At 39.1% G+C, this 13,841-nt stretch overlaps 1 protein-coding gene across 2 annotated transcripts in view; it reads left to right on the top strand.

Annotated features, from left to right (window-relative positions):
• Positions 1-13,841, top strand: part of whrna (whirlin a) — a 143,490-nt gene that overhangs the window by 83,830 nt on the left and 45,819 nt on the right. For both annotated transcript variants that reach the window (XM_044174410.1, XM_044174409.1), the window contains one exon: positions 11,667-11,875. In XM_044174410.1, the coding sequence (XP_044030345.1) occupies positions 11,667-11,875 (209 nt within the window). The remainder of the gene's footprint in view (positions 1-11,666; positions 11,876-13,841) is intronic.

Here is a 13,841-nt window from a genome sequence, read left to right as displayed (position 1 = left end):
CTGAAACTTTGATTTAAATTAAACCAAAAGTTGAGAGGATGCTATCTAGCTATCTGTTGCTGAAATGATTAGTTGGTTAATAATTTAGCTGATCCACAGAAAGTAGGCCTAATTTGCCAGCTATTTTGATAATCATAATTTTAATGAGGAAAAATTTAGACTTTATCCATGTGTAGTCTTGCATAAAAAAATCAATTGCAGGCACTCAAGTGGATTGCTAAAAATATAAAGAAAGCCTGTAATAAATATGTGCTAATACATTATAACAAGACTAAGAGTCTACAGTCTACAGCTAGCGGCTATGTGAGATTGTACAGCGGTGCTTTGAGCTAAATGCTAATGTCAGCATGCTAACAGGCTCACAATGGCAATGCTAACATGCTGATGTTTAGCAGATATATTGTTTACCATGTCACCATCTTAGTTAAGTGTGTTAGTATGCTAACATTAGCTAAGTAGCGCTAAAAACACAAAGTAGGCCTACAGCTGAGGCATGTCATTAGTTTTGCAGGTGTTTGGTCATAAAGCAAACTATTGGCAAGCCATCCTATAGTTGTCATGATAGTTCAATTAACTCAAATATCTTTGGGACTGTTTTATAGACTAAACAAGGAATTGATCATTTAAAAAAATGATTACATCTAGTCAGTAGTCAGTTGCAGCAAACTAGATAGGTTCTTCTTCTGGATATCACACAGCTCCACAGACTCATATAATGTATTTGTTTTCATGAGGATCCATCTTCCTGCCAGCATGAATTCTTTGTTAAGACTCGATGACAAGCAGCAGAAAGAGTTCCTGCTGGTCGGATACACATGGTCTGACTCTCTTCACACTGATCTGAGCTTTGGGCCACTATGATGCAGTTTAACATGTCAGTGTAGTGGAAGGATTATTTGATGCAGTCTGGATGTGCGTTGGGTCATTAGTATGCTCAGGCAGGATCAGCCAGTCAGGCTTATACACTCAGATTTCACTCAACTTGTCTTGCTGAGTTGCGCTGCACTGCTGTCAGAGTTGCATCATTAAGATGTTCTTCCTGCTGCACAGATCAAGTTGTTTAGAAAGAGGAGCAGCGGTCCAAAGTTTTCCAAAGACATTTATCAACATATTGTGCAAAGACAAAAATAGGAATTCAATGAATTCATTTTATTGACCAAGCCTTTGTAAGGACTTGTTCACTAATGATAGTTTTTTCTGGTTTTGCTACCTAAAATACTCCAGAACAAATTCAACTATAATTCTGCTTATCATTTTTGTTGAAGGTCAGTCATGGCAGTTTGCTCCAATTTTTTTGTTTTTTGTTCAAACAATAATCACAATGTGGCAGAATGAGTAGGATTTTCCTAAAATATAGACTCATACAAAAATAATCCCTCATTCATCACTTATGACCCACTACAACTGTGTGGCGGTATCTTCAGAGACCCAGCCCTCTGCCTGTATTTTCTTAGTTTCAGTTTATTTTTTATATCATCTAAGTCTTTAGTAACAAACATAATTTTTTTATCCCCAAATAATCTGTTACAAACAGAACAATTCAATTTACAATTTATTTATTTATATAGCGCCAATTCATAACAGAAGTTATCTCATTGCACTTTTCCTATAGAGCAGGTCTAGACCGTACTCTTTATAATATTATTTACAGAGACCCAACAAATCCCACCATGAGCAAGCATTTGGCGACAGTGGCAAAGAAAAACTTCCTTTCAGAGGTAGAAACCTCGTGCAGAACCAGACTCGATGGTGGGCAGCCATCCGTTTCTTCGTAGTTTGCTGTGTTAGTTTGCAGGGACGTTCCTGGGCGTCAACCTTTGATCAGTGGTGTGAAACCCCCAGCCAATAACAGCGCGCAGTTGGGACATTATAAAAAAGTAGCGACATCTCTGTCTCCGACTCTCCTCGGCTCTGGCTGTGTGCAGGGCATCGCTTCACCCACACACAGTGCAGAGAGGCCACAGAGCGGACAGCATGAAGCATGGCTTCGGCTGCATTCAATGTGGCTCCTTCCTGCAGGGTTGTGCGGAGGTGTGGGCGATTTTATTATTATTAATTATAAAAGGATATAAGTATAGTATTATAGCTTGTATGATACAAGATTACCAGAGATAACAGCTCTGTTTCTACTTAGCATAAAGGCTTGACCTTTAAAAAGTTTAAAGCGGACACATGTGGCTCGTTCTATTAATTTATTTCTACATATCATGATAAGTAATTCATAAAATGCATAAGAATGTTATTGAAAGCAGCGACTTCAGAGGACTACACTTACAATTATTACAATTATCTGATTTTTCAGTGTTTTTTCAGTTTGAAAAATGTGGTGACCTTTTTAATAAATAGCCTGAAGATCGTGGCTGTGACTCAGTACACCAGAAAACAATCAATACCAGTTTTCTCTCTCATTACTACACTCTGCTGTATGAGGATGAACTGAACCACTGTAACTTGTGAACTGAGTCTGCTTTACTCAGATGTGACGTGACACAAAATGCAGCATGATCAGTGTTCAGGGGTTTTTGAGGAACTGTTACTGAAGTGGCTGATGGCTGATGGGCAATCCCTGATGGCAGATGACTGCAGTGGAGCTTGGGAGTCAGGCAGGGAGAAGACAATGGAGAAGAAATATAATTAGAGGGAAAAAAGGTTGGTGAGTGTGAGGAAGATATAAAATTTGAGGAGGAGGGGAAGACAAGGGAAGACAGAAGGAGTAGAAGAGGAGGAAAGAGGTTAGAGAGAGAAAGAAGGGGTAGCAAGAAGAGAAATCATTTTAAATGAAAGTTAGACTGCTAAAATAATAAAATAAATCAAGAAAGACTTGTTAAAAGCTGTAATGAGCGACACAAAGAAAGGTAAGGGAGCCAAGGGATCTAATTAAAGTTTGATAATTTTCAGTGAAGGTCTCAAACTGAAGATAAATGTTTTTTCTGGACTTTGGCACACTCCATGTGTCCGTCCCTTTTAATTTTGGAAGATGCTATGGTTCATCTACAAACTAATCTATTCCAAGCAGTTGGACGGAGTCGATATCTAATTTCTCCGCTGTTCTCCTCCCTCTGCCAAGGGACAGAAGCAATGGAGGAAATGTCAGGAGAGCTGAAGTATGAGAGGCAGAGATTAGAGACAGGTGGCATGCGCAGTGTTTCTCACTTTTTATAGAAAAAAATCTGTCTTGGATGATTGAGCAGCAGATATAATCACTAGAGCCACATTTAGTGCTGGTCAGAGACACAAGTCACCACGTATTTAGTATTGTGTGATAGTCCCTGACTGTGATGAAGGAGCATCTAGTCACCTTTGTAATAAGCTCCTAAAACAAAGCTTCCAAACATAGTCTGTACTTGAGGTCATCCAGCAAGCACTGATGATGATTTGCAGGTCAAAAGACACCTAGACGTCTAGGTTAGACGGGAAGGACTCAGCCTTGGTACATGGGCGCATGCTCTACCAGCTGAGCTACCGGGGTGCTTTATGCAAATACCCACTGCAGTGCTCTTCCCTAGCTTTACTGTAAGATCAAGCACAATTTTTTTTCTCTTAAGCAGTGCCCTCAGTTTTCACAACTGGCACTAGTTACAGAAAAAAGATTCAGACTAGTTAGATCCAGGTAAATTAAAGATCTTTTCAAACTAAAAACATGGTTGGCCATGCTCCAATTTCTAGCATAATTTGCGGCAGAAAAGAGTTTAACAGTTACACAAATTATTCTAACAGGAGCTGCCAAACAAAGCAAGATAAACTGTTTCATTTCTACTTGCTAACTGTTCAACACATCAAGTTGAGCCATGTATGTTGTACGCATGTGACATTAAGTGTTGCGAGGAAAATACAGCTCCTAGTCCTGATATAGCTTCTGGGTAGGGTGGCAAGTTTTTTAGGCTTAAAATTAATCTGTACCTTAACTGACTACCTCTCATTAGACTACACTGCAAAACATGTCTATCTATTAATCTCTTTCTAATGTATAAACTACATAGTTCTACAAACCTTATTTTCGTAAAACAGATGAAAATTAATCGTGCAGTGCAAAATATTTCAGCTTGTGTCTAAGAGAAATCAACTTGTTTCAAGAATTTTGAAACAAAAAAGATTAAAACAGATTGCTGCACTACAATTAAGAAAGTCAAAACAAGAAAGACTGGTTTTAGAAAATAGATTTTCATCAATAACAGGTTGATTTTTTTCACTTTCTAAGGAAATAAGACTTTAAGGATTAAAAATAACTTCAGTATCCTTAAAAAATCTCCTGTTGTAGTCTAAGAGAAGGACTTAAACCTAACTTTACACACCGGTGTAACAGATAATTGTAAATAAAATGAGAAAGCAAAATCTTTTAACATGCAGATAAATTTGAGGCATATTGTGAGTATGTGCCGCAGTTTGTCTGAACCAGATCCTGACAGAATCTGGATATGTCTGGATACAGCATGTAAGTCTGACCAACAGGACACACACAGACACATGGAGGAAAAGGAAACATTAAAGTGAAAGAAGTGCCAAAGGACCAGATAAAACAGCTTCACTGTTCTTAGTGTAGCTTTAGGGATCAGTGGTCTGGAGCTGCCACTTTATCCCTCTATCTCTCCTCTGTGTGTCTGCCACCATTCAGCCCTGAGCTGTCTGACCCAGACTGTTCATCACGGAGCTCTGATAATGTCAGAAGAATCTTTGACAATAGTCCTGATCAAATGGCTCAAGTAGGACAATTCAAAGGGAGTGTAATAGTCTGTCTGCTCGCCTCTTCTGTCTTCTATCACTGCTCTGCAACAGTGTTTCAAACAGACATCAGGGTCCACGTTACTGTCCAAGACACAATGGGATTAATGCAGTATTGATCCACTGCATTTTGCTTGTTTCACACCATGCTTTAATTTTCAGAAGTAAAAAATCAGCAGCAATCTGAAATCCTAAACCTTAAGTGTAGAAGTTTATGGTTGTTTATTTATACCTGCAGAAAATTGCTGCTGTGTATATGTAGCATCTAATGATGGCAGTGAGTGCAGCGGCTAGAGTCCAACAATGCCACTCGGTTTTTCTCCAGTTTTTATTTCACTGAGTCTATTAGGTTTTTTTTATTACTTATTAAAATTACTAATTAAATTTTTATACTGTGTTTTTATTTAGGGTTACTTTGAAAAGGAAAACCCGAAGGGGACTTGTTCAGTAGTAGCTTGTTTGTAATCTAATTAACTCAGTGAGAGTTAACTGGTAACCTACCATGAATCATCCGTATTGCTGCTGTATGTCCAGTTTAATATACTTTGTGCACTAGAGAAGTGGTTACATTGTTTAACCATACTATGTTTAAGGTGTCAGGATGAATGGATGAATTAGAAGCAAATGTTTAATAACGTCTAATTCCTATAGTTGATCAAAGGGAACTGTTCTTAAGGAGAACAGGCATCGGGGCCACCATGTTCCTGTGATCACAAAGTCATTTCATAAAAACAGAAAGAAAAGAGAGCGGAGGAAGGAGCCAGAAAAGTTTTTTTGGGGGGAGCAATTAGTGTGAGCAGAAGAAGACAGGGGATATAATTCATCACTTACCACTTGCCAAGTGATGCACTTTAATTTGCATTTAAATCTGTCTACAAATGGAGAGAATCTTCTTCTTTTAAGGATTATTTGTAAGGCACCACAGTGGAGAGAGAGAATGATTGTAAGTGGTTCTGTTGTTTTTTGACTTAGTCTTTTTACCACCTCTTTGTTAGTCCCTCTGTAATTTATATTACAGAGTTTACAAGTTTATTAGTCTTATTATTGCAGATTATGTTGCAGAGCCTGTAGACTAATCTGCAATGTGATTAATGTGTTGCGCTCTCTAGTGGTGCTGCCGTCACTGCAGTGTCCAGAGAAATTCAGGTTCACTGATTAAGTAGATGGCTGAATTGATCTCAGTCAGATGAATGAAAGTAGCCTTTGTGAATGTGGATGTTAATATTAGTCTGAAAGAGTTAAGACTTTAGATTGGGGGGGGGACTTTGTTAACACTTTTGACCAACATTTGACAACAAGTGCTGTGTAAAGTAACTTGTGACCTTAGGCAGCATTAGTTTTCAGGCTTAATTTGCTGCATACGATTTTAAATCAACATACGTGCAATACATGATTTTTTGCTTTGTAATCAGAGGAGATCCAAAATAAGTTGTAAAAGTGGAATTACTTTCTTTGCTTTCGGTCGGATGAAGCATTTGCTTTTGAAGGAGATACATAACTTCATGAAGTGGCATCTAGACATCTCTTAAAATTAAGTCAAATCACTGTAGTTTTTAGCAAATGTTACGTAAACAACAGTGCACAGGGCATTTGTAAGGACCATTTTCAGCTGCAGAGTAACACACATCCGGTGCTCCAGGGAGTATTCACAGCAGCAGGACGGTGTGTGTGGGACTGGCTCAAAATAAACTACAGTGTGTGTGTTCATGGTAATGAATGAACATGTCAGCAACAGTGTTGCTCACTGAATAGTTTTTAGGCAACAATGTAGCTCTGTGGCACAGAAGCATAAGCGTTCGGGGCTCTGACTATACAGACAATACTTGTTATTACATTATAACTTTTTGTGTGATTTGCTAATGTTACACCCATAGAGTGCAAGCTGACTCAAGGGGTGACTTTAAAAAATTCTATAAAACTTTAAGAGTAAAGAAATGAAACCGTTGGGATAAAATGGTTAAACCGTTAGTATAAAACGGCAAGCTAATGCCAACTCGTCCCCGTTTAGGAGACTAAGCTAGCGCAAATACAGCTAACAAACAACAGACACATCTACAATGCATAACGGTACACTAAACAGAAAGCCTACATTACTGACAACATGAATGTATGAATGCTTTGAAAAACAATAATGTGAGTCTTCAGTGGCTTTACTGACTCAGGCTTAACTGCCAACTGAAGAACGCAGTGGCAGCCCACAGGTTAGATGCCCGCTAGGTGATCTTGTGCCTTTTATACTCAGAATAGAATTGTTTGAAATGGGGGGTGTCTGTAAACATGCAAGATAGAGTGCATATACACATAAACTAACACATTTAAGTGGGCAATACACATATAAATATCCTATGTGCCACACTAACAATGAGAAAAATACAGAATACCACCAGCCTTGTCCTTAAAGTCAGCATTTTGATGGTGATATTTCAACATGTATCAGGCTCTACTGGTCATACTTCTTCGCAAAAGCTGAACGCAAGCTTTTTAAAATCCTTTTATGACAAGTGAGATGCCACTACAGTAATGACAGCTGATTTACTTCTAGTTACTTCCATGGATTAGTCCATTGAGTCACTGTGAAACCACAGAAACTTTTCTCTACGCACCTCTCCCTCCTCTCGCCTGGTCCTGGTGAATCCTCGGTCACACGCAGATGTGTGTTCACAGTCACAGGGAGAATCATTTGGACATACTGTATAGGGTTTATAATTGGGAGTTTCAGTAGTGTTTTCAGTGTGTGTGGCATTTCACTGTGGTCAATCGAACTACGCTCTGCCGCCTGACTTGTTTTCCTCTCGGTATCACGAAATGTGTTATTATTAAACAGCAGCATTGATTAGAGCTTTAATTGTAAACATCATTGCCACTGGTTGTTGTTTAATTGCCCAGAATGCGGCGATGTGACGGCGCCTCTGGCGTGACGCAGATTGATCACAAAAAATGAAGTGCTTGTGACTCAGGACAGGGCCCATCTACTCTCAAATAGAAGTATAATGAGGGAGCGGAGGGAGGCATGGAGGAGCAGAATAATGAGAAGAGAGAGAGGGAAGGAAGGAGAGAGAGTGAGAGGAAGGGAAAGACATCAGTGGCAACTTGATGGCACTAGGAGATGCAGCAGCACAGTCAAGTGTGTCAGTTTTAACCACATAAAGCTGTGTGTGTGTGTGTGTGTGTGTGCATGTGCAGATATCTACTGTGTATACATACACAGTGTGGTTGTTAGTGTTTTGTGTTTGTGTTAAATGATACAGACAGCAAGTTTTCTTGTTGTTCCTGCACTATTACTTATTACTTATATTATTACATTGTATTATTATACCGTACATACTTATCATCTGCCGGTAAATCCACTTTGTACTTTACACTTATTTTAATTTTATACTCATATCCACTTTGTACTTTGTACTATTTATCTTGCCTGTATTATAGTGTATTATATTTTGATTGCTTAGTACTTCTATTCCTTTGTGCACTGACGTGATAGTGAGCAGCTGTAACAAAAGAGTTTCCCCTCAGGGATCAATAAAGTATTTCTGATTCTGATTAATAATCGAGGAGAACAGGGCGCCCTGGTAGCTCACCTGGTAGAGCGTGCTCCCCATGTACCAGGCTGAGTCCTTGCCGCAGCAGCCTGAGTTCGAGCCTCTCCCACATCTCCTGTCTCTCTTCAGCTGTTCCTGTCAAATAAAAGCAAAAATCTTGAAAAATGATCAAGGAGAAGACAAATAACTTCACAGCGAAGGAGTTCATGTTCTGAAATATTGATTGATCCGTCCTGAACCATTACAATAATAAAGAAATTCTTAGGAAGATTAATACAGTGTATTGGCATTCTCTAATTGGTTCCTCTGTAATTAACAGTGTGGTTTTGAATTCATAAAATTTAATGAGCGTGTAATTAGAGTCCGAATCAAAGTTCCATTCATTTGTCAAATACAACAGGTGCAAATAATCTGACAGCAGTGCTTTAACAAACTACAGGACTGATACAGTGGTGCAGGCCAAGATGTAAGGCCTGATTGAAGTGCTTCTGAGAAGTTGTCCTTTTGGGGAGTTCTCTGAAGCTCTGTCACAGTGGCCATTTGGTTCTTGGTCACCTCCCTGACAAAGTCCCACTTGTCCAGTTACTGAGTTTGCTGTTTAGGTTTCAGGGTGCTAGCCTGTGTCAAAAATCACTCCCTCGTTCACTCATTCACTACTCCCTATATAAAAGACACTCAGTCGTTTACTCTATAGTGAGCAGTAAATTGAGATTTCAGACATGTATTATTCATCATCATTTTGTGTCATCACTGACAGGTAGCGCACAACTGTAGTTTTTTCATCTATAAAATGGGACGCATTGCATTGTGGGATTGTTTGCAAGAAGTAGTGTCTATGCCATGGACACACTTTCTTTGTTCCATATTGGAATCTTTGAGTGCACTACATTGTGGATACATTTTCACTCTCTGGACACTCAAATAAAACAGTGGAGGGTAAACATAGCGCACTATATAGTAAACGGAGTGATTTCAGACACAGCTCTGGTGTAGTGCATGGTGGCTCACTGTCACACCATCATGGCTAACTGGGAGACTTAAATAGAACGGAGCCATCATTAATGTTATTTGTAACACCTGTGCTTTTCCTACTATGACAAGTCAAAATGTCTGCTGTGGAAAAGGCCTATCAAGTTCCAGAGATTATCTTAAGGATAATCAGCGCAAACAAGATGCACTTGTGCTCAATTTGGAGTGCCATAGAAAAATGTCAACTATTCCTTTTTGTTTTTCATTATTAATAAATTTGCAAACATTTCTAAAACCATGTTTTTGCTCTGTCATTGTGGGGGTATTTTGTGTAGAAATAATTGCCAAAAAAGTAAATTGAATCTGTTTTTAAATTAAAATTATAACACAATAAAGTGTGGAAAAAAGCGAAGGGGTCTGAATACTTTCCGTATTCACATAAAGGTAGTTTATGGAGATACATACTGATTCACAATTTCTTTTGCTGAAATTTCAGACATTTGCTCAAAACGTTTTCAACATTTTAACAAAAAACATAACTGCTTGCACATTTACTGAACATAGTTTGGAGAAAAACACAAACCTTATTGAAAACAATAACAAAATATATGATATGATTATATAATGTCTGACCACTCTTTGGTCAGAATGCTATTTCTCTTCAAGTGACAAAGATACTAACAGAAAGAAGAAAAATGGTGGTGTGTGTCCTTTTGTGTAGGTTTCATAGCCATCATAGCCATGAGGGCACGCGAGCTGTGTCAAATCCAAGTGAAACTGAGATAAACCAAGCTGAGCTCACAATAAACTGAGCTCCAGGGTTGTCAAACACTGTAAAAAGTCCATAAGAAGCAGGTTATTGACTCTTTTTTGTGCCATTTTGTAATGCAAACAGCTGAAACAAACAGCTTGTAATTTCTCTTAAAATCTGTCTCTCATCCCTGAGGCTTCAGCTCAGCCTGACAGCACGAATAAGCGTTTAGAAGAAGTGTCTGCTGTGGCAGCAGTGTGTGTTTTCACTGCGATGGTGCTTGTTAGCGTTGATTAATTGATTGCATTTGTAAATACTGTTTTGATTATGTGTCCATTTGCAATCAAATGGCCTTACTACATAGTATTACAACTTGTGCCACTGCAGAAGCTGATAAAGGTAGAAGTTTATGTGGAGAATGTCCTCAGCTGCCTCAGATGTGCTGTAGAGGTCCCGCTGTGCATTAGCTGTGTGACAGATATGGTGTTGGGTCACCTCAGGTTGTTGGAAAACATCCAAGAAACTGAAACGTACACGATTCTGAATGTCTTTAATCTCTAGCTTGCATTGGCCGCTGCTCCGAGAGAACATTGAAATGATTGTGAGGTTCGGTTGGCTGACCAGAGTAAAATGGGAATAAAACAAAGAGACACAAAGTGACATTTGGGGACTTTTTTTAAAAAGCTAAACACTACATCAAGTCTAAATGCCAGACAAAGTAATTTACAAGACCAGTGACTGTGCTGTTTTGTAAAAGGGGAGTGGTGATCCCGTGTGACTAATTTATTACACAGTGATGGTGACAGATAAAGTTAATAGAGTCAGTGTAAGACAATAAGATGGCCAAATTACCTGACAGTCTTTTCTTTACCCAGAGCATTTCTTTCTATTTGGGGGGCAAAGGACTATTTGTTAACACTGTCTGCACTGTGACTTTCACACTGTTGGTCACTTGTAATATAAGAGGTTGAAATTATAGACTTCTGTTGCAGTGTATAAACTGTTTATTTGTGTGGTTATGTTAGCAATCAAACTGTGGTGGCCGATCAACACTTTGTTGAGGCACATTTTATACCCCAAACATGGAGCACTTGTACAGAACGTTATCCGTGTTTGCAGTGAGTGAGTGCAGTCACTCACCCAGTGAGATAAAGCCAAGCGAGGCAGACTTGCAGATCAAGTACGTAGGAAAAGTGCAGTTTGAGGTTGAGAAGGTGTTTCTGGCACACCTCAGAGGGTTGAACTCGATGTTAAAGCTACAATACATCAGCTCATTAAAGGAGACGGGAGGTACGGTCCAAGGTGGCGTGTAGTATGGACATCAGTATTCTCTTTCTGCCGCTGCCTCCAGGCTCGGCCCTTTGATAGAATGTGAAATTACATGTGGCTGCCTTTTCAATTACATATTAAACAGTTCTGGTCTTGAACCTGTCAGTGAGCAGAGAACACTTTAATCTTTGTGTAATTATTTCTATTCGCTGCCCAACCTGAGAAAGTCACAACTTTTAACAAGAAACCTACAACCTAATTATCTCGCTCTGATCTATTAAACATTTTATACACCTCCACCACCTCCATCTGACCTTTGACCTGTGAACCTGTGCATGTGACAGTGTCTGCCTGGTCCATCCTCACCGCCTTGCTCAGTCCCCCCCGCCATGCCTCTCTGTTCCCTCCCCTCCCTGCAGGTCGGCGACCAGATCTTGGAGGTGAATGGCCGCAGCTTTCTGAGCATCCCGCACGACGAAGCCGTCAGGGTCCTGAAGTCGTCACGACACCTGATGATGACGGTAAAAGATGTGGGCCGCCTGCCGCACGCCAGGACAGTGGTGGGTGAGACCAAGTGGATCGCCAGCTCGCAGATCGCAGAGAGCTCCGCCAACAGCAGCATGGCAGGGTGAGTTTTGATTGGGCCTAAAAAATCTGGTCCAAGCCCACTCATAAATACCCAAACAGAGTACTGTTACTCTGATTTGCTAACGCTAATGCTAAATTCTCTGTGAAATTGAACACACAGACAAAAGCACTCAGATTTAAAAACATTTGCACAAAATGAATGAAAAGTAATTAACAAAAAGACAACACAGAGTGGCAGTGAAAATGAAAATGAAAATTGATTTTGTCATGTACGGGGTAAAAAGAAAAATCTATTAATAAAATGAAACCTAACCCAAATTAAGTCAGAGGAAATTAAAGAATAGTTCAACTTTTTATGAAAGAAGGCGTATTCACTTTCTTGCCAAGAGTTAGATGAGTAGACTGATACCACTCTCATGTCTGTATGTTTAATAGAAGCTACAGCCACGAGATTGACTGTTAGCTAAGCTTAGCACAAAGACTGAAAACTTATCGTCACTGGTGGGTTGCCAGGCAACCAGCGGAGGTTCCAAGAATTTAGAAGAAATAGTCCAGCACATAACTCCCTGTAAAACCACAACATAACAACTGTTTTCACAGTTCAGTTTGGGCTGAGAATCAGAGCTAAAGAAGAGAAGTAGGCCTAAGTTAAGAGTAGCAGAGTGATACCTTTGTGATATCAAACCCTTTTGTAAAGGTCCCTGATTAAATAAAAGGTGCGTAAAGAGTTTCTAAAATTTTCTCGAGTTAGACTGATGTATCAGTGATACTGGATATTGACCAAGCATGAGATGGGATGATAAAATGACTGTATATACCGGTAGACACGTTTTAAATTATTAATTTAACTGTTGGGCTTTTTAGTGGGCTTTTCAACATTGATCATTTTCATTAGATCCTGATTATTTACTAAGCCTGCCTTGTTGCAGGTAACACAGAGGCATTCAAATGCTATGGGAGTTACCAACAAGTAAAGCTATCATTAGTCACCTTATTAACACAATACAGAGTTTCACTTTTTATCATACAGTGTCTGTGGGCTGCAGTAATCTAATTTGACTTGTTTAACCACCAAAATCACAGAAGATTTGATCCTTTTTGATTTTTTTAACCAATTTAACAAAATTGAAACTATGCTAGTTTCAGTGATGAAAACTGGCACAAGAAAGAAGCTTGGGACTTGAGAGCAGTGCACCAGGAAAAAGACTTCACAGAGATAATGAAGAGAACACCTCTCCTCCTTAGACTAAAGTAGATGCCACAGTTTTTAACCGCCTAATGTGATCAGACGCCCGTCTCTCAGATGGCAGAACTCTCATTCGCTCCTTTTCGCAGAAAGAAAAATGCAATATGCAGTTGTGTTGGAAAAATGCCAGAGCCCCTTTCAAAATGCCACACCTGAGCAACTTATCTGCAGCTCATGACCTGGAATAAATGTGATTGCCAACAACCAAATTAAAGTTGAATGTAAATGCCAGAATAATTTTCTCATCAACTCAATAACACACAACCCGTCAGCCCGACAACTCACAATTTGTAATGCCTCTCTGATTCTCCAAAACAAACGGGGCTATAAAAGGTATTTAACATTCACATCAACAATGAATTTCTGGTCGAATCTCCCCCTTAGATGTTCTGTCGTGGTTATTATAGTGTTTCTTGCTGAGGCAACACACCGTCAATAAAGACAGATGGTTGTTCTCAGTATAAATTAATTAGTTTCACTCTGGTATCTCTCTGTAAGAACATTAAGACATAGCTGAAACAAAAAGTGTTTTTGTTTCATTTGGGACTTACAACGCCACTCCCAATTTCAATACATTTACATAAATGTCATAAATGCATTTACATAATTTCCACAGAGTATTGCATTTTAATTTAAAATTTTAAGTAATCTAAAAAGGAAAAATTACATGAATAAATATTTCCCGGATCGATTTCACATATTAGATCATTTTAAATAAGAAAAAATACACCAGGAGTTGAAATTTCAGGTGATGTTCTTG

Source organism: Siniperca chuatsi, linkage group LG18, assembly GCF_020085105.1.
Source record: "Siniperca chuatsi isolate FFG_IHB_CAS linkage group LG18, ASM2008510v1, whole genome shotgun sequence".
NCBI lineage: Eukaryota > Metazoa > Chordata > Actinopteri > Centrarchiformes > Sinipercidae > Siniperca > Siniperca chuatsi.
The sequence above is the reverse complement of the archived record's forward strand: the minus strand, read 5'-3'. Positions and strand labels throughout refer to the sequence as shown.